General features: G+C 38.4%; 1 protein-coding gene across 1 annotated transcript; it reads right to left on the bottom strand.

The window, feature by feature from the left end:
- Nucleotides 1-81: 81 nt before the first annotated feature.
- LOC145232016 (uncharacterized) lies at nt 82-18,477 on the bottom strand. The gene is made up of 3 exons (XM_080096502.1): nt 18,174-18,477; nt 1,794-1,934; nt 82-1,343 (listed from the first exon to the last, which is right to left on the bottom strand). Exons 1-3 carry the CDS (start codon nt 18,314-18,316, stop codon nt 1,049-1,051), a joined length of 579 nt encoding a protein of 192 aa, XP_079952628.1. The 5' UTR covers nt 18,317-18,477; the 3' UTR covers nt 82-1,048.
- Nucleotides 18,478-19,826: the final 1,349 nt, after the last annotated feature.

The raw sequence follows: 19,826 nt of genomic DNA, 5'->3' as shown, positions 1-19,826 counted from the left end.
ACTTTTGGTTACAACAATTCACATTTAGTTTGCAGTTCTAATTTTCCTATACTTTTGGATTTTTAACTCCAGCATACTGTGTTGACAATATTTCACATTTTATTCTGCAACGAAAAAAGCGACTACAGGGCTCTGTATAAAAATAAAAACACTTGCGCGAATACTGAAGTGAATAAAGCCAATAAAAAACGAAGAACGGGTTTCATTCGCAAGTTGGAATAAGAAACGATTTGTTTGTCTAAAAGCCATTTTGTAAAATATGGACATTACACATCATATTTTAAAAAGATAAAACTTCTTTTCAAAAGTGGAACTTTAGCAATGATGTATAAACAACACAAATGAAAAAGTCTAATTCAAGCTTAAGTATATCAGAGTACCATAAACGTATTCAGTAAAAATAAAGTTTAAACCTGTTTTTGGTGAAAGAATCTAGCTGACAATCATATTAATGTTCAGGGCAGTTTACATATCCAGTCAAGTTGTAAAATGCCGAATACTTTTAAGCCGTTTTGCAGTAGGAGCAATTTGCTAAAATCGGCGATTTCAACCCAACTGAAGTTTAACAGCGTTTTCGCAAACGAAACACTATACAGCATAAAGCAGAACTTTTAAGGAACGGTTGCTTAACTGTTAGAAAAAAGAGGTTAAAATAAGCACCATACAGATGAATGTGCTCATAGATTCATAATAGGCATGGAAAACTTGAAACTATGAATTATTTTGCAACAAAAGGCAACGCAATATTATGGCCTCAATGGTGTGGCAAATTTTTTTATGTTGTATTATGAAATAGACATTGTTAAAAATGTAGAAAGAACGAAGTTCTATGATCCTTGGAACAGAAGTATTTGCAAAAACAAAACCGGTATGATTCGAAACATGCAGCATCGTCTTTGTATGTGTTAAATAAGCTAGGGCCACTATGCTAACGAGTCGTAAATACTAATTACAGGGGTCCCCACATGGGTCTTAAACCATGGAAGAGGGGGGGGGGGATGTGGGGTAAACTGTACAGCAGGGTGCTAATACAAGGAAAAAGTCGGACTTAAAACAAGAAAAACTGTTTGCCATCAAAAACCGACCGCGGGTTCTGACGTAGCCTATGACGTCGCTTTTTCGCCCAAAGACGCTGTTGCATCATTTTTCGGTTCGTCATGCGACGTATGCGAATCAGTCTCTGACGTAACACGGTGTGAAGAATTCGGCGGTCGTGTGGACGTAACTTTGAGAGCGCCTTCTTTATGAGCTCATTGGGTGCACGCTGGTTGTCTGATAATGACAGAATCTTGTAGAGACTTGAAATCAGGCTGCTTATGTCGCAAGCACATCCAGTACTGTCCCTAAGAAAGATATCATACGGTTATAATTTTGGGTTGGCATGAAAATGTTGGCTATGATTGGTTGTGAAAAGGATCTATTGAAACAAATAGATGTAAATTGTAAATTGTAGACTTAATCGAATGCAATGCAGAAAAGTTTCAAAGCTTTTGTGGGTTTAAAGTTAATGTCTAGAGGTTTATGTTGTGCTATTTTCATTAGCTTTGACGATGTTATTCATGTTTAAAAAAGACAAAAACGCACAAGACTACAACGCCATTTAACCTACCAATTATGCAACAACGGTACAAAATTACAAACTATACTTTTTGGCAAACATGTATTTCATCTTGCAGAAGTCTGGTATCTCTTTCAAATTGTTCTGTCATTACTGAATGAAATTAAACTAGCTTAAGACTCGGGCAATTGCAAAGAATTTTAACTGATTACAATGAATCGAGGTTGACACTTACCCAGACCAGAGACAGCCACAACCCCCACCCATCGATGTGTCAACTGCCTTTAACATTTCATGAAGCAGAATTCTTCTTCGGTGGTTCTCATGACCACGTGACACGCTATCTTGTACTATCGCCTCCGCTACATTTCTTTTCCTGCGAAAAACAACAACATTGATTTAGTGTGATGTTATTGTTTGCTGGCACAACTTCTTTGCGTGGTTTCTTCTTTTTTATAACATGTGTTAGTTCGGATGTGGAATCAGTTTACACGCAAATTGTACGGAAAGCACCAAAATTAATGGAACTTTTCGTTGCATGAGATTGCGTAGCAACGAGTGTTGTGGTTTGCAGGACGGAAAGCTAACAAATACTGGAAACTTGTATTGAATCGGAAGATTGTTACTTTCCATGTAACGTCGCTATTTTGAACCAGTAATCAGTTTGGATACGTTGCCCCAACCAATTTAAATTCTATAGCTTTAACCTATTACAGTTACCGCCTTTGCAAATATCAAATGAAATAGGTTTCCTTCGACCTATAATCGAGTTATACATCTGTTTGCTTGTTCGGTCAATAAGTCGCAAGTTTACAATCCCGCCTCACAAACATTACAAACTTTGCTAATTTAGCTATATGGTATCCCCAAGGCATAACTACCCTTGAGTGGATTGGACGTTGAATCTGATGTCACTTGTTTTTGCAACATGAGAAGATTGCGTAACGCGGTCGATGTTGTTTTGTACAAACTGCGCGACAACATGGTTATGCCTTAATGAAACTGCGGTATCTAGGGTTTACTCAAAGCAGATTGTGGGAAGGTCGATTACCTAGTTTAAATATTTGCTCGCCAGGTCGCCCACAAACCACAGTTCCTCATTGCAGACGTCAGGGTGCAGAATTGAAAACGCGAAAACAACTCACTGAAATGGTGAAATAATACATGACGCTGATGGGAAATAAAATGTGCAATTTTAATTGGAAATTTGAAACCCTTTCGGGGCCTGTGAAACTAACAATGAACCTACAGATAAATTCTGAAGGGAATTGCTTACGATTCAGAGAGAAGAGTGGTAATTTAATACACTTTACCTAGATTTTGGGGGTTTAGAAGGTTGACTACGTTTAGCTAAGTTTAGATATATTACATTTTTTAAATAACTAAATAAAACAGTTTTTGTGAGCGATCGTATTGCAAACTATACTATCCACTACAGGTTTGCAAAAAGCGTTAAAAGACATGACCGTTTGACCCCTTTAAACTACAAACAAGTTTCTAACGACGGGTGTTAAATTCACAAGAGGAGCACGTTTTGTTAATGCGCTAATAACTATTTTCCGCCCCTGCAAAAAGAGGCGGTTAACCCCGATATTTGCAAGGGTTTTGCAATGTTTGCTGTAGAAATTGACTGGAACAAGCTGCGTGACATTGTTTGCTCGCGGCTGTAAAATATTTGTTGGGAAGCGAAGTGTGGGTATAGGTTCTAGGGTCCACGTATTTAGGCAAACATCCGCAAAGATACTAATAGTGTGAAAAAAGCCTCGAAATAGATCAATAACAGTTTTACGACAATAAATGACAAAGTAATGAAGTAATTCATTCACTTTGCCTGGAATGGGACTTACAGTATTATCAAGTTTGGCGTATCACAAATGGATTACAATCTTATTTGACCAAGGAGCTACTGCTGCTATGCTTTCGAACTTTCATTTCATCCTATTCCTCTGCTATCGCGACCCATTTTGGTAAATTCCAGGCCAAACCAAAGCGAGACTTTGAGTATCAACAAAAGCGTACAGATCGATAGCGGATCTGCTGTTTTTTCGTAACTCTTTTAGCTCTCATCTATCTATAGTTTCAATTTTGATCTCACAAAAGTATTATAACTCGACTTAATATACATCAAACGGATTTAAACAAGGGTGGGTGTACCTTAAGGTGCGTCTAAACCACTTTAAAACAACAAACGACTTTTTTTATGGATTGCCCAGGGACACATAAAATCTGTACAGACCGAAGTAATTCAACCAATTATATATCGATTATATGTTCAAAATTGAATCCACATTTTTACGACATTGTTTCACGTTTTAAGGCAAGATGTTATATTTTTACTTAATACGTAGATCTCACGGCCAATGTTTCCGGGCCTAGAGGGCGTTGGGAATGACGATAAAGTCAGCGCGTTGGTGTTGTATGCCACCACGCAAAAACTTGTGACATGTTGTGGTAAATAGAAATCGCCCGATCATGATTCCGAACACCTTTGTCACAGCAAACAACAACAGAAAAGTGTCGTCTGGTTCGCATTCGAGCTTAACTGTCCCTTTGAAATTGATAAAGACTTAATTTTTGAAATGGACAAAACCGTCGATGCTGTTTTAAGATGCGGAGTTTGAAGGTGCGGAAAACTGTTATCTCAATATATATCCGCATGTTTGTGGCAAACTGGAAAAGAGACAATAATAGAGAAAGTGGGGAAGCAACCTACATGAAAAGTAAGTTAAGTATATTCTTTCGCAATGTTGTCAGATCTTTCAGGTTCATAAAATGAGATTAAATGATGATTTGTGCACATGTAACGACTATAGTTACAGTACACCAATTCCAACCAGATTCTGAATTTGGACACATTTAAAGCCAAACTTCTGGTTTAGTAGGATCTTCTGTTTGTTTTATGATTTAGTACGTTTCGATTCTTTCGTCACACGTGACGTCATGTCAAGACTATCAACAAGCTAAATCAAAAGGAAGTTTATGGTTTTTTGAGACACATTCGTCTTATGCTACTCCACATACAACTCATTTCAAGCACGGTATAAGCTTTCTTGACCCGTCGCCAAAGAAAGCTGCTTCGAGTCCTGGGAATGCAAAAGTCACGTCCAAGGCAGTTCGTACTTTGAACGGTCAAGTGCAGCCATTCAGAAAAGATCACAAAGTCTAAAGGCCGTCTGGCAATCCTCTGTAATTCAACCTTGAGATCTCGCCTAATTGCCGAGTATGTGATGATAGTAGGCGCGTGTTGTTACTACGAACGGTAATTTCAGGTCTCCAAAGACTCCTTGGGCGGCGAAAGCATCATAGTCGTTCCACTACACTGCCTGTCGCGGTTGTGATACGGGATTTCATCATCCTTCTGGAATTCGGGTAGTGTGATATCACAATATACAAGTATATTCCCGCCTAAAGGATTTTTTCCGGGCGCGGTACAGGTTTCTACTGCTCTCCTTTCATCAGTAAGACGCACCTAACGTGTCCGCTTTGTGCGGTTTCGTAATGTATTAATATGCCTTTGTATCCTTCCTATAGTCCGGTTTAGTACAGGCTAAGCGATTTTTGAAGCTGATACCACGTCAAGCAACTTTTTCGTGTCAGTGTTTTCCGAAGGTGATGCACCGTTTCATTGCAAAATTTACAATTCAACAAACCAAATTAATTACTTATCAAGGCGAAATTTCTAATCAATGTTTATGTATAGTTCCATGGACGGACATAAGCATTGATTTACCTATTTAGAGTTTATTTTGCTGCTAAAAACGGTTGAACACATTAGAACAAATACGCATGGCAAAACTTTTATAACTTCAAGTAGTTTACCTAAGTACTATTTCCAACCGCAAATTCAATAGAAAGGTACGTTGAATAACTTTGTGCGAGTAGTGTTGTGCGATTTCGTGGTAAAGGTGAGGACTTACGTGTGTTGCAGGACTTTACTGTTACCAACTAATTCATGACTTACATTTACCGGAAATTAGTTATAGGTTGCGACGTCAGGTTATCTTTAATGCTGCGCAACTATCTGGCTTGGAGATTGTTTCAGTGCTTATGGTCCTGATGGATTTTGCAATCAAAAGATCCAAAAAACTTAAGTTATTTAAACTAAGAAAGAGGAAAAACATGATTGTAAATAGAAAACAAAAAACTCTTGGTCTTGTTGCCAAGCTAAAAAACTAAACTTTATTCAAGTCGGTGGACGATTGACTTTACGCTTCAAACACACCTGAAAAAGACTTGGCAAAAACGATGTGATTTACAGGCGTCGTTTGCACCATTTAAAAGTAATAAAACCACCCTCGGGAGTTTGTACAACCATTAACACACTTAAGTGAAAGTCATATAAGCGGTTGCAAACGAAAGTAAATTTCAAGTTGTAAAAAATAATGTTGTCTTTAACTACTTTATATAGCCAACTGATCGAACTGTTTTGGTTGGCCCGTATTTAAAGAATGGATCGAAATGTTTGTTTTTCGTTGTACAAAATCGTTGAGTCTGTTAATGGGCAATTAAATGGAGTTTCGTATTTGGCCACAAAGGGTACAGTGAACTTGACAAACATGTTGATTGCAAAGGGTTTTGCAAATTGCAACCGGTATTTGCCCCAATTCTGTGCAAAACAACTTCAAAGCGTTTGGAGGTAAAAACACATTTATCTTTTATCGGAATCTTGCAAACCTACAAGCCGTGACTAACAACTGATTAGCAAGCACAACAAACAAGTTATTATCCATCAACGAAAAGCTGCTGGCATTTTCAGTCAAGATCCACCATCATCAATTACAACGCCTTGGAGCAGGCGAGCCTTCAGGGTCCTCTAATGGCCCTAGGAAGGACGGATGGGCTTCCGTTGAGTGCTCAAAGCCATTGATCAACAAACACTCAAGTAGGTGGATCCGTCATCGCGGCTCAAGTCAAGAGCCAACTGCACAAATACGATTTTGGCGTTGAGTGCTAAAGTTTGCTATGAACAGACAGCTTAAGTTGTTTCACGTGCCAACTCAAACCAGGTTTTGGGGCTGCACATACCGCGTGTGTTCGTTGCGAGGATAGTTAACATTGCTTTGAGGTTAAACTGCCTGATGAAAAATTGATCTGTGCACCTGTTTTCCCCATGAAAGAATGTTAAAAAAGATGAGTATTTTCTTTCAATCCCTATATTTGTGCACTGACAATAACAGATAAAGTTGTCCAAATATATCCAGAGCATTTCTGACGATGAATGCCTGACACAATGGTCTTCGGCATGACTAAGCATTTTGCGTGTCACCGTTAAAATGTGATTCTACACTTTTTGTATCTCATAATTTAAGATACATTCAAAAAAACTATACACGAAAAACTATATTTAGGACTTGAGAAATTGACATCATCATGACTCTCGATCGTCTTTGTAGGCAAGTACTTGTTACGTTGCTATTGCGTCATTAATTTCATAATCTTTGTCATCATTTTTTGACACACAAATGTGTTTCATGAGGTGATTTTTATCAAAAATATAAATAGGTACAAAGACATGTGATTACTACGTCATGGCTTTCACAGCCATATTTGGTCTTTTTCTGTGACAAATTGCCTGGAAGCAAAGCACTTAGTTTGGTAATTAGGCGGATTAGCGAAACCCAATCAATCACCACACTCCCTTCTGTTCCTGCGGCAACAGAAGGGAATAAGGGAAGTTTGACGTCCTGGTGGAAATCGTTGGTTCAATTACAACATCCACTATGCCGAAGCGGAACTGGGAGTTAGGAAGAGATGTGGTTAAGTGTTAATTCTACTTTTCTGTCTTTTATTTTCAAAATACATTCGTATAGTTTAATGGTGAAAATAACGGCCCAAATAGACGTAAAATCAGCATGCTTTATTTCTCAAACGTTTTTACGTCTGGACCGTTATTTTCACCATTAAACTTATAAACAAATCCGTATGTGGTGTTCCATTCATAAAGCAATTTAAAGAAAATCCCACAATCAAAGGGGAATTATGCTTCATGTTATCACTATAAAGAGCAAAAAAACGAGCTGGATTGAGAAAACGTCAAAAGTAGAGAATGACTCCAAAGTTATGTTTTTCGCGTATACAAACTTCATAACCTTGATTTAGTTGGTCCACGGTCATGTTCTGACGTCGTAATCAGTGCTTTTAGTGGTTGCGTTAAGTTTTCAGTTTTACTGGAAACCGCAGTCGAACACTTCAGCAACCACAACTACCACACGTTACGGTTTGATGGCCATGTGACGAAGTAAAAGAACATGTGACTACCGCGGCAACTCCGACAAACAGGTTAAGTCCAAAAATGTACATTAGAAAAATATACCTTTTGTTCTACACGTTTGCAGGTTGGAAAAAATTTGAGGATAAAAATGCAAATTACAAAACTTGGTGCAATACAATCAAGTATGAACCAAAACGTAGACAAAAAGTGCAGGGGTCAGTCTGATCACATTTAAAACGTACATATAAAATTGTTCATGAAAAAAACTTAGATAAGCGTGCTGATGTGACAAAGTACCAATGAAAAGAATTGCGCACATGGCATTGACGTGGCCTGTACCGCGCCACGAGTCTTAACGTTTTCTAACCACAGGACGCGTGCTGTCGCTGACACGAGTCAAGTTTGTGTCATTTTAATTCTTGTTTCAATGCACAAATCTGCTGTACTTCGATGACGAATCCTCTTATATTGCAAACACGTAACATAGTGTGACTTGTCGTTGATACCAGAAGTTTAAATTGTGGTCTTGCTTGTGCTTTGTAAATCGAAAAAGCAAATGATTCAGTAGTACATAAGTCATTGCAATTCAGCACCATGAAAACATGTTTCCAAAGTGAAACTGCGTTTAGAATCATGTTTGCCGTGATAGGATGCAACAAATACATCTTCACACATTGATATAAAATTATAATGGAAAAGTTATATTACCAACGACTAAACGGCATGATGTGTTTTGAGTTTAAAAGTCTGGTCTAAACAATATGTAGACTGGGAAAAGTTCTTTAAAGTTTAAATCTTCCACAAACGTAAGATTAAACCAAAGCCGTTTGAAGGCTAAAGGCCACTGAACATCGGCGCTAAAAAATCGCGTGTTCGGCGAAAACGTGTTGACGCAGCCGCCAAAGTCAACAAACGCGTTTGAGGTCTACTTCTGCGCATATCCAGACTTTAAGCCCAGCTAAGTCGGCTATAGAGCTGACCAGCAAACTGGATTAATACTAAGCAAACAAATTCACGCGAGCCAGCTCTAACGCCAAGGGAATGTGTCAATCATTTGTGAGTGTCTCGTATTCAAACCAACGACCTACGTCTAAATCTTCACAAAACAAGGGCACACTTTCGTTCGATCCTAACTTGGTAAAATCAGCTTTTCGTTAGAGTTTCGTGGAAACGTTTTTCGACACTAACTTTCTGGTATTTACGTTGTTTTTTTTTTATTACATTTTCGTTGCGAAAAGACCGAATGCAAAATAGGAAGTAATTCAGCCATATCTGCTGTTTAACATAGAAAATAAATTGGGGACTGAAAATTTTACCGAACAAACAGTTTTAGGGTTTCAAAAATTGTTGTACTAACAAACAATAAATATTCATTACTGGAACTGAAATGCACAACACTCATGCGAGGCAAAGAATGGAGCAAGCAAGTTAAGGGTGATTCATTCTATCTAACCCTGTTAAAACGTTTATTTTGGCCACCGAGGGTAAAAACGAAATCAACAAACACTAATTGAAATGAATGATTGATTACTTTGGTAAAACCATTTGATTTAGAGACGAAAGTCAATTACGGAGACAGCTTGCAGTCCGAAATGCACTTAAAGCCGATAAAATTAAATCTCGAAGCTTTTAACTGCATCCGGGACTTTGGACAGTAAGTGGCGAGTCATTGTTTTATCAGTGACTCATCAAACGACAAACAACTTCAACAATTTTTCACACTTTATCAGTTGCAAAGTCGTCTTAATGGATTCTTATCATTCTTTGGACCCAAATTGGCCCAAAAGCCGGAAATGGAACCAAATCTATCAACGGGTCAACAGTCAACACCTATCCACACAGAGCGCCTGATTTTCGCAGACGTCAACACGTTGTTTAGACAATTTTTTGTTGATGGTCACAACCCTCGACTCGCCCCATGCAGACTTGTAATGTCTGTGGTATTTTGAACTATTTTACGCGGGTGGACATCGATGGCACTTTTTTGGAATTACGAAAAACAGAACAAACATTGCAACATTTGCCAAAGTTTAGACTGTTTGTTATGTTAACAACAGTTTTAGGAATGTAACGAAAAGACAAAAGTTTGGCGTGTCATCAAATAACTTTTACAACAGTTTTGCATTCCATAAAAAGTAAACCTTCGTTCAATTGGTTTTAACGCCATGTTTTTTAGTATTGGTATACAACATACTGTTTTTGACACAGAAAGTACTTGAAAAACTTCAATTAGATTGATGATTCGTTGTGACCACATGTGTACGCACACACACCGCTTGGCCCAAAGCAAGAGATGGTCCCTACGTCAATTCAAAATTCCGCAAATTTCCACGTAAAAGACGCAAGTTCCATTTCTCGGAAAGTAAAAACTATGGATAAAAAGGTCAGAAAATATGAAAAAGCCAATTTAATTCGATAAACCTATGCATCGTTACCCATTCAAATCGTGTCTAAAATTTACATATTTCAATCGGGTTTTGGAAGCTAGGGCATTAAAACAAAATACATATACCGAACCAAGCATCGTTGTCCTAAGACTGTACTAAATCGTAAACTTGGGAACTATATACAATATGTGGTACGCCCCAAGAGGTGTGTTGCCCAGACAGCCAATCACCAACAGTTACGCAAAACGTAGACTGAACAGACGCAACATATAGTGCCTCCGTCCGACCTTAGTACTACATTAACCTGTTCTGCCTGTTTCTGCAGCCTTCATATGGATTCTTTGTTACGTAGTGTGTAATTTGGTGTTGGTTAAGCACTCTATTGTCAAAGTATTAGGTAAAGTTGAAATCACCGCAAAATGCTTTAAAATGAATGGTAATTTGACGTTGACTGTTAGAGAAAACCATAACACACTTGAGTTTAACTAAGGTATCCCTACGTTCCTTTTACATTGCCACTTGTCTATGGCTCAGTCGCGTTGCACACTGTTAAAATAGACATCTGATTTTCATTTGTGGGCCAATATCTCTTTCATGTGTCATATTCGTGCATGCTTACAGTTCATTCAAATGATCCAAATTAAAAGTCAAACAGTGCTGTTGGCAAACCTGCAGTCACCGTTTCGGAGTTGGCCACCTGTTGGTAAAAAATGAAACACGCAAACTCGTATTTGATGTTTTTTTTCGGAATAATACTAAGTGTAAACGAGTAAATAAGAGTGAGTCTAGCTCGGAAATATCCAGTTTGTCAAGTCTTGTATCACATTCAGCGAATGTAATGGCATGCTTAAGGGGCGGATCTCTCAAATTTTCCACTACATCCATCAAAAGTAGGTGACACACTTTTTTTAGAAGTCGTAGGTAGCACAAAACTTTACCGATGCGCAATTAGCAGCTAAAATCACCTCCTAATTTGATGTGGACTTGCGCCTAACGATCCTTAGCTAACCTCATTTGGGTTGCTGGAAACAAGGTCTTTAAGTTTCTTACTCGAAACTCAATCTCAAAATCAAGCAAGCAGTATGCAGTAACGTGCTGTTGGGTCAAAATATTGGTGCATGACTAATGTTGCCGTTAAGCGAAACCAAAAACCTAATGCGAAACATTGAACATTTTGAGCCTCGACTAAAGTCAATTATCTCTTGTTGAATGATGTATTTGACGCAACTGTAAAAACTAACTAAGGAAACATTAAAATAAATGGAAATTTACCTTTTTAACGGAAATTGATGTGGTGTTCGAAATACGATAGAAAATATTGGCTAAATTTGTTTCATTTTCGTAAGTTTTGAGAAAAATGAAAACGAAGAAAAATGGCCTATAGTTTTATTTGGTCGTTTTTAATGTGCATAAAACGTTTTTGTATCGGGTAAAAATTCCGTTGCGAGCCATTTCGCCAACGCCAATGCGAAATGCACGAAGTCATCGTGGAAATTGTTGCAATACTCATGCAAAAACGCTAACAACTACTTGCAAAAAAATTGAGTGAGCGTTTATGAGTACATGAATTTTGTAAACAACGAAAACCATTATCTGGTTTTTAACAATTTAAAACGAACTGCGCTTAATGGTGCGTGGAAAATGTAATAAACACTATTGACGGAAAGACGAGCTAAAGAAAGCAATTCAACCGTCGAAGCTTAGCCAGGATCTATCAACACGGAATTAATAAACGTTTATGAAACGTTGTCCAGGAAGCTGGTTGATATACATTTGGCTACATGTTCCGGTGTAGGGCAACCGCCCTTTAACACACACTGGCATTCTATGAATAGGATTTTGAAGGGACCCGAATGCGTTTACGGTGTAACGTAATACTAAACCAGTTCAATATATTTATTGAATGGATCATTCAGGACACTTTTTGTTACTGGATACGCCTACCGTGGCGTAAAAATGCAAGGAATGTAGTGTAGAAGCGGCATGGTGGCCATTAAAGTCACGTTTTTGAGTTGATACGCAGAAATTTCGTTTTGTCTCGTCGTTAGACAGATTTCTAATTGACCGTCAACGCAATGCCATTTTCAAGCCGTTTGTGGCCACCTGGCAATCGGCATCTAACCATAACTACGCGGTTTTAAAGATAGCATATAAAAGACGGATTGCTAACTGCCGATCGCCACAAGTTCTCTGCAACTATTTTTGGCATTTACCTTTATCAACATATTTTGAACATCAAATACGATTTCTTTATGTTAAAAAAACACGTTAACTGTTTAGAATTGTGATTTTTATTTGTGTTTGAAGGGATGGTTGTGTTGTTGCGTACTAAACTTGAAACCTTCGTAACAAAATACCACATTTATAGCCAATCGAATTTTATTGATGTTGAATTTTTTTATTTGGAAACCTGCAAAACGATTTAAAGCTCTGTTGACACCTTTAAGAGTCTGTGTTCAATTTTTTGAGCCTCACGCCCAACACGCACCATGTTTAATTTGACAAGCATCATGAAAAAAGACCGCAGACCAATTTAATTTTCCTTCATGTTTACAATTTCGATCCAGGAACGATATTGCAGACGTTTTCAGAAAGGATTATTGTCTGCATAAAATAAACCCAGGTTCAAAGGCGAAAAAGAAAAAGGAACAAAAGATATAACGACCGCAGGGATTAATGATTACATTCTTCACATTTCGCTTCATACACAATCTGGGCTAGATCATACAACCCAATAGTGATTTCGCCAAACTGACGATCTCATTACGACTTGACAGGCAATGTTTGCCATGTTCAAAGGCGGTTTACCACACAATGTTGACCATTGAGAGCAATTTCGTAGCGTGTTCCCACTCAAATGGACGCAATTTCAAACCGGGGTATACTTTGGACCTTTTCCAGATGTTTGATTATCGTCGCCATTAGTGGTTAGTGTTCACGCTCGGTTGCAATAAACGTCAAAGTTTTGCGGGAACTAATCATTTTGAGTGCTTGGTTTCAGCCACTCGTGGATTGAGGACTTTGACGGCGGCGGGAGGGGTGTTTAATCTGCGTTTCCTTGGGTCAACAAAAGTCGAAAGGGAGGATTTATTCAGTATACACGCCTCGTAAAGTATTGTCTGCACTGGTAATGCAACCAAATGCTAGTTATAGGCCAGAGATGTCAAATACTTGAGTAAATATGAGGATACACCATGTACCTAAGAGGTTTAAAGCCAGTTTTTTTTGTTTAACTTGACAATGAGGAATAAGTAAATTCAAAAATGAAAATGTAATAAAACATTAACGCTTCCGTTTTTTTTTTTAATTTAAGTTATTTTTGTAGGTAAGTTAGTCTTCGCGCGAAGCGTCTTTTCAAAGGTCACTGGGCATAACTACAGCTTTCCCAGGGTCCAGTCGACTCAAGAATCCATTTTATCCTAATTCCTAAACAAAAAACCCAATCTAAGCCTTTCGTTGTCTTCCGGTGTACGTGCAGACTTGTCAGTTGCTATTGTCTTGTCCCAGAAACCCCAGAAAACACGTTCAAAAACTAAAAGCACCAAGTCACTTACCATGGGAGGTATTTCGTTAGGGAACAAGTGATTCTAGTGGGAACTGATCCGTGATGAAGGTTAAAGGCGTCCTGACTAGGTTTCATTCGCACTGCGGTAAAAGGTGGGCGAAAGCGGCAAAACGTTTTGAGGAAATAAATAGGCTTAACCTCTCGCGGAGAACCGAGTGTCAAAACTTAATAGGCCACAAAACCACACACAAACTTAGCAACTCTCTTGCAAATGCTGCGATTATGAGAAATTGTTTTTGTTTTAGTGTACTGTGTTTATGCAGCAAAGCAAGTTTGATTTTGGCATTTGTTTAAAAACATAAAGATACAAGTCCGAAAAAATGTTGAACAAAACACGCTTTGCAACAAGAAACAAATTTGGGTCTTTATTCAAATAGAAAATCAATAATTGTAAATTGTTGTGTGTGCCTGATCCGACCAAAGTCGCTCGCCATGTAGCAAGTTTTTTTGCAGTTTTAATACGCGTGTTTTTGATACCGTATAGGAACGTATTACCTTACCACACGCAAAACGACATAAGAGATCAAACTCTACGGAGATGTAACGAATAATCCACCAGACTTTCAGCCCGCCAATCTGTTTAGTGCAAGGATTTCGTCAAAATGGTATTAGCATTACACATGCATGACTTTGCTTCTACAAAGCGGATTGCAAAGGTTTCCCAAGCAGATACCCGTAAATTGTTTTCAAATGGCTTAAATGCAGATGCAATTGTACCATACAGGACTTTGTTTTAAAAGCAATCGGAATAAGGTTTTCGTAAAGTTAAGGCCTTTTTGCAAACAAATTAAAGGCAGTCAATCACAGCTATGTTACAAAGCAAAACGCACAAAAGCGGCCTAAGGTTTTTGAGATTCATCTCTTTGGGATTTTGTTTCAATGCAATTGGTATGGATAACACGGCAAGCAACTCAATCCACTAAACCGGTCGCATATCCGAGATCAACTTTGCATTGCAGCTAAACCATTGACCTTTAGATTGGCGGTACCTTTTAAGGCAACAAACTTTTTTATAATAATCATGTTAAAAATGGTTGCAAACATTTTCCCAAGTTAAAATCACTAGTCTACTTGCACAAAAACTTGATTCAACTCAATATTAGCTTGCTATATTTTTGTTATAAACAAGTCGTGTATTGTGGGTCGTATTTGCTGGAGAACCGCAAACGCCTTTGAACTACTAGAAAAATGCAACCTTCGCCCAAAACAGGCAGTTAATTGACACCAGATAGGCAGAAATGGCGAAGAGTAAGCACAAAAGACCACAGTCGACTTAGCGCGTAATCCGGGTGTATAAATCCCCACAGCTGCGTGTGTGTTCCATACGCGAAATAACATTTGCGTATCAATCAAAATCGTAAGTATCTGAATTACGCAGGGATTTGGCGTAGCTGGTTCTGACTTCATGTTTATTTTTGACGCTTGATTTCAAATTTAACTGGATCAAAGTACGATACCGCAAAGGACTGGAGGTACCAACTGTCACGATTTGTTTTTCCGGTTAAAAGTGGGCTGACTATATCGAAAGAACAGTAACTCACTCGCACTCTGATCGGCAATAAACCTTTCATTCTCCTATGACATATATTTACACTTAACCATCCGGTGTAAGGCTGTACTGGGTTCGTCAACGATAAAGGGGTGCCTATGAATATAAAGCTCATGTGACGATGATCTGGGTCCGAGAAAAAACGACAGCATATGCAACAATAAATTTAACCCCTACACAAACTGTCTATGCACCGTACGATAACTAGGCCGCAGGATATCGTCAAAGGCGTTCTAGTAGATTTGTGACATTGACATCAGTATGAACGAAACTTTACCTATGTACAAAACTTGAAGAAGGAGAAACGTTAAACTTCCAATGTTAACCAATTGACTTTCCCATGTTCTAGTCACATTCAACATTGAGCATACGTTGAGTCAAAAACCGTCAGAAATGTCAACCAGTCGTCGCGCTTGGGAAGTTTAGGTAACTCTATTCGACAGGTTTACAAATATGGCAAGTTCGTGTTAACAACGTGCCCAGATTGCTCTTTAACCACAGTGATGCCTACACACAATTGCGCTCACGCTAGGTCAGGGTTAAGACAACTCGCTGAGACTGCGGCTATAGCCTACAGTTGCCAACATTCTCTACATTTACGGCTTCTTTGCTACATGGGGATTGCGTTCTGTTTTGGTATATTGCAGTGTCTACATTTCGTGTGTAGTTCTTGCGTTGCAAGGGCGCGTTCATTTTTACCCAAGTCTATGCAATTTGACTAAGTGTTTTACGTTGCAGGACTCGTTTAAAAGTAAGACATATATGGTACAGTGTAAAAAAACAAGATCTGTGCAACATGTTTCAATTTGTGTGTACATAAAAATAGTTAAATCTGAAAAAATTAAAATCACTATCGTTTGCAAACGCAATTTTAAAAATGTTCAAATTCGCGCCTATAGAATGGAACGCAATGTTCCATTAGCTTCGCTTGACAGCGTATATATATATGTAATGCAGCGGGATACGCTGTGGAGTTATTCTAATGCGGTTTATCTTTCACTTGAAATTGCTGGAGTACCGACCACCCGCAAAGCCTTGCGTTAACCAGTCTCTCATCGGATTAAAACCGAACCAAAAAAACTCGAGCGAAAACCAGGCCTAACCCTAAACTTTAAGCAGATTTAAGTTTAGCTTGGATGGGAACGAAAAAGCGAAAATGATACCGAACAGTCTGACACTCTGGGGTTGGACTTTAAAACCAAATAGGTGGTGTCGTCTCAATGCGTGTTAATGGTACGGGACGTCGTTATGTGCTAGCTTTCAGCAGAAATATTAGGGCAAGTGCACATGGGATAGCAAGAGCTACGTGACATACTGCATGTGATGCTGATTATAAGGGCCAAAGTATCGAAAAGCCACAAACCTAAATACATACTGTCCTGGCTTCATTGTAGAAACTGCGGCCGGCGAGGCAAACACCAACCGGCCTTGTCAAGAGACAAAGTGCCATAAAAGGTGATCCTCATGACGTCACACTGATGTAACACACGGGTGACGTCATCTGTTCAAATACGAAAGCCCTCTGAAAAGTCTTAACAGCGCAAGAACGTGCTAGGAACTCCTTATTAAAATACACTTTATCGCCATTTTGAACAAAAGCAGTACTCGTGACGTCATAGAAACAAAACCCATATACGGCTTCGTTAATACTCATTAAATTCAAATCACAATATCAGTTGCAGCACAAATTGAACACTTGACTGATCAACATACGTGTTAGATTTGACATTGAGAGTTCATTAATGACATCACGAGGATTTAATAGAGCAGTGACGTCTTGTGTTTTAGAGTCACGTGAGCTTTAACGAAGAGTCATAAAAGGGTGTGACGCTCTTAAATCTGGCACTTATTCAGAAATGAACTTGTATCGATTTGACCCTGTGTATGGTAGACATCGAATATACACCATGGTCGACACAAAAATATATCAGACAACGAATACACCCTGCTTAAAAACGATAGAACTTCAATGTGTTTGTGCACACCTATTTGATCTATTCACGCAAAATAGTTAAACTGCATAACTCGTCCAAAAATAACTATTTTCCATTTTTTGCACGTCTAAAAGATACTAGGTAAAGTGGTTTTTTTGGCTTGTATTGTTGTGATTGTCAGTCAAGGGGTGTGAAGCATTAAGATGTTTTCGCTCAACCGTACAAAGGTTGTAAAATCGCGTTAGATATCGAGCTATTGTGGTACGACTGAGTTAAATTGTTCCGGGCATCTGAATGTGTTGGGATACAAAGAAATTCGTTTGACACTGACACATAGTTGCAAAGTCGTACCGATGTATAATGGCATGTCATTTGCCACAAAAACACTGCAATGCGTTGTATGTATCGTACGTCTATAGTACAATATCAAACGTGGCAAATTTAATTTTCTAGTCGTACATAAACCACATAGTGATATACACACGAGTAATAGGTCCGTGCGGAATTGACCATAACCCACAAATAATACGCCATCAAATATACTCAACAGTATATTAGTTTTAAATTGGAAACGTAACCCGATAGTGTGTAATGAATCACAGTTCTGAAGACTGTATCCACGCAGTCCCGTTCGTGTCAAATGCATCGTCAATCATTTTATATCAGCTGGACTCCAAGAAACGTTTTTCAGAGAACTTCTACCTAACCTGTGTAGCTTAGCTGTTTTGAAGGATTGAAAGTGTCGACTTAGCCATTCTGAATTAGATTAAAGCGAAAAGTGACGTAGTAAGGTAATTTTATAACACGTGTGCTGAGCCTAAAGTGTTTTTGTCACGCTTGGTTAAACACACGTTGTACAAAGGCCTTCCCTAAGGCTTGAACATTCCCTACAAAGACCGACAACAAATTCACGCTGGCATAGTAGAAATACGACCCAAGAGCCTAAATGTTGTTCAAATGTTTGCATACCTTATGGAATGTGAGGCTTTGTCCACGAAGCTTCGTTGTAGGTTTCGTTTTCTGATAGCTGTTGAAGAAACCAGTAAAAGTTGACTTGATAGAATCAGCAGCCAAACGCACGTCGTCACTGCAATTGTGTTTTGTTTCGACATTTACTTGTCATTGGACATTCAACCAGCGGCTTTCAGCGAAATGCGATCTGTGTTTTGGACTTGACTCAGCAGCTGCACCACAATACTGTTCTGATTTTCGTGTAGCCTTATTTCAACGTTGACAGACGTTCTAAAGAGGGCACCACTTAAAAATGGATTACCTGCTTGACAAGAAAACAAGTTAGTTTAATCACTATTAAGTTTTCGCTACGTTCAAACTAGATTTCAAGTTGCTGCTATCTTGCACTACATTTTTGTGACTGAGAAAAGACAAAGCTTTTGTCAGGTGACTAAAACTTTTTGTGACGTTATAAACTAGCCGTTAGCGCAGTTATGTTTCCTGAAAGTTCTAGGCTCTGAAAGTAAACATAAAAGATAGTTTTTCTTTCTGATTCATTTTCACATAAACTTTTATAGTAGCCTTGTAAACTTGCAAACACAGCAAACTGTTTTAATAATGCTGAAAGAATGTAATACGTATTACAGTTGCTACTACGAATTGTGCCTCATGGCCCGATCGTTTCCACTCAAATAGGCGAATGGAAAATTATCGCGCAACTTATGCGAGTAACGGGAAAAAGGCAAATCGCTAATCTGTCTACGACAAAAAAATGCCTGAAATCCCGAGTGGTTTTAATTTGTCGCCAAGAAAAACTCTGATGACTCTGGCATAAAGAAGTTCGTGATTGTATTAGGCTCTACGTTTGATTTCAACTTTCAAAATATATTGTCATATGTTAAAAACAGTTGGTAATCAGTGGCTTTATATGAACGGAAAGGTGCCGCAAACTAAGCCCTTTTTAATGTTTGCAATACAGTAAACCTCGGTTAAACCTGATTCGGTTCATCCCGATTTTTGCCTAATTTGGACAAAACTCGAGATACAAATGATTTGTAATGTAGTAAGGCTTGAACTAATCGACATCGGAAAATTCCGGTCTTTGCCTAGTACGGACAATTTATTGGGTCCAAACAGGTCCGGTTAAACCGAGGTTTAATGTACTTTTAATACTTACTTTTAAAAGAAACCTGTGTGAGTACTTGGTTAAGAAAATCAGACCAAGGACATACCATATGATTTAAATTTGACGTTTTTCGTTTAGTAGTTTTTTCCTTTTTTCCCATATAACCTGGCGAAGGAAATTAACTGTGTGTTATGAACTCGTCAAATATTTCACCCTACTTCCCTTACTTCTGCCATACGTTAGCAAATCTTGGTTTACAACGCAAGCATCCTTGTTTACCCTTAGCCCGAGTGCCTGTCATAGTTAATGTTTGATTTGCACAGTGGTGTATCTTTTACTGGTTCTTTATTTGGCACATTGGCTAACAAGGTTACAGTCTTATATGGGGTTGTGTTGCGGTTAATAGCAGAGTGTGTGCTAACATACTTTAGTTTGTGGCTGCATTTTGTTGTTACATTCAAGCAAGACCTACTAAGTTTAAGCTTGTGGCTGCCTTTTTATAGGGTTTCGGTTCTACTGTTTAAAGTAATTATATGACTACTTCT

Source organism: Phallusia mammillata, chromosome 6, assembly GCF_965637545.1.
Source record: "Phallusia mammillata chromosome 6, kaPhaMamm4.hap1.1, whole genome shotgun sequence".
Taxonomy (NCBI): Eukaryota; Metazoa; Chordata; class Ascidiacea; order Phlebobranchia; family Ascidiidae; genus Phallusia; species Phallusia mammillata.
The sequence above is the reverse complement of the archived record's forward strand: the minus strand, read 5'-3'. Positions and strand labels throughout refer to the sequence as shown.

Bases quoted from the DNA above. Each gene is read 5' to 3' on its own strand.
- LOC145232016 (XM_080096502.1), bottom strand. From the start codon at position 18,316: ATGTCGAAACAAAACACAATTGCAGTGACGACGTGCGTTTGGCTGCTG. The intron at 1,935-18,173 runs GTATGCAAACAT...TGTTTTTCGCAG, and splicing joins AAAGCCTCACATTCCATAAG to GAAAAGAAATGTAGCGGAGG. The intron at 1,344-1,793 runs GTAAGTGTCAAC...TATCTTTCTTAG, and splicing joins TGTGGCTGTCTCTGGTCTGG to GGACAGTACTGGATGTGCTT.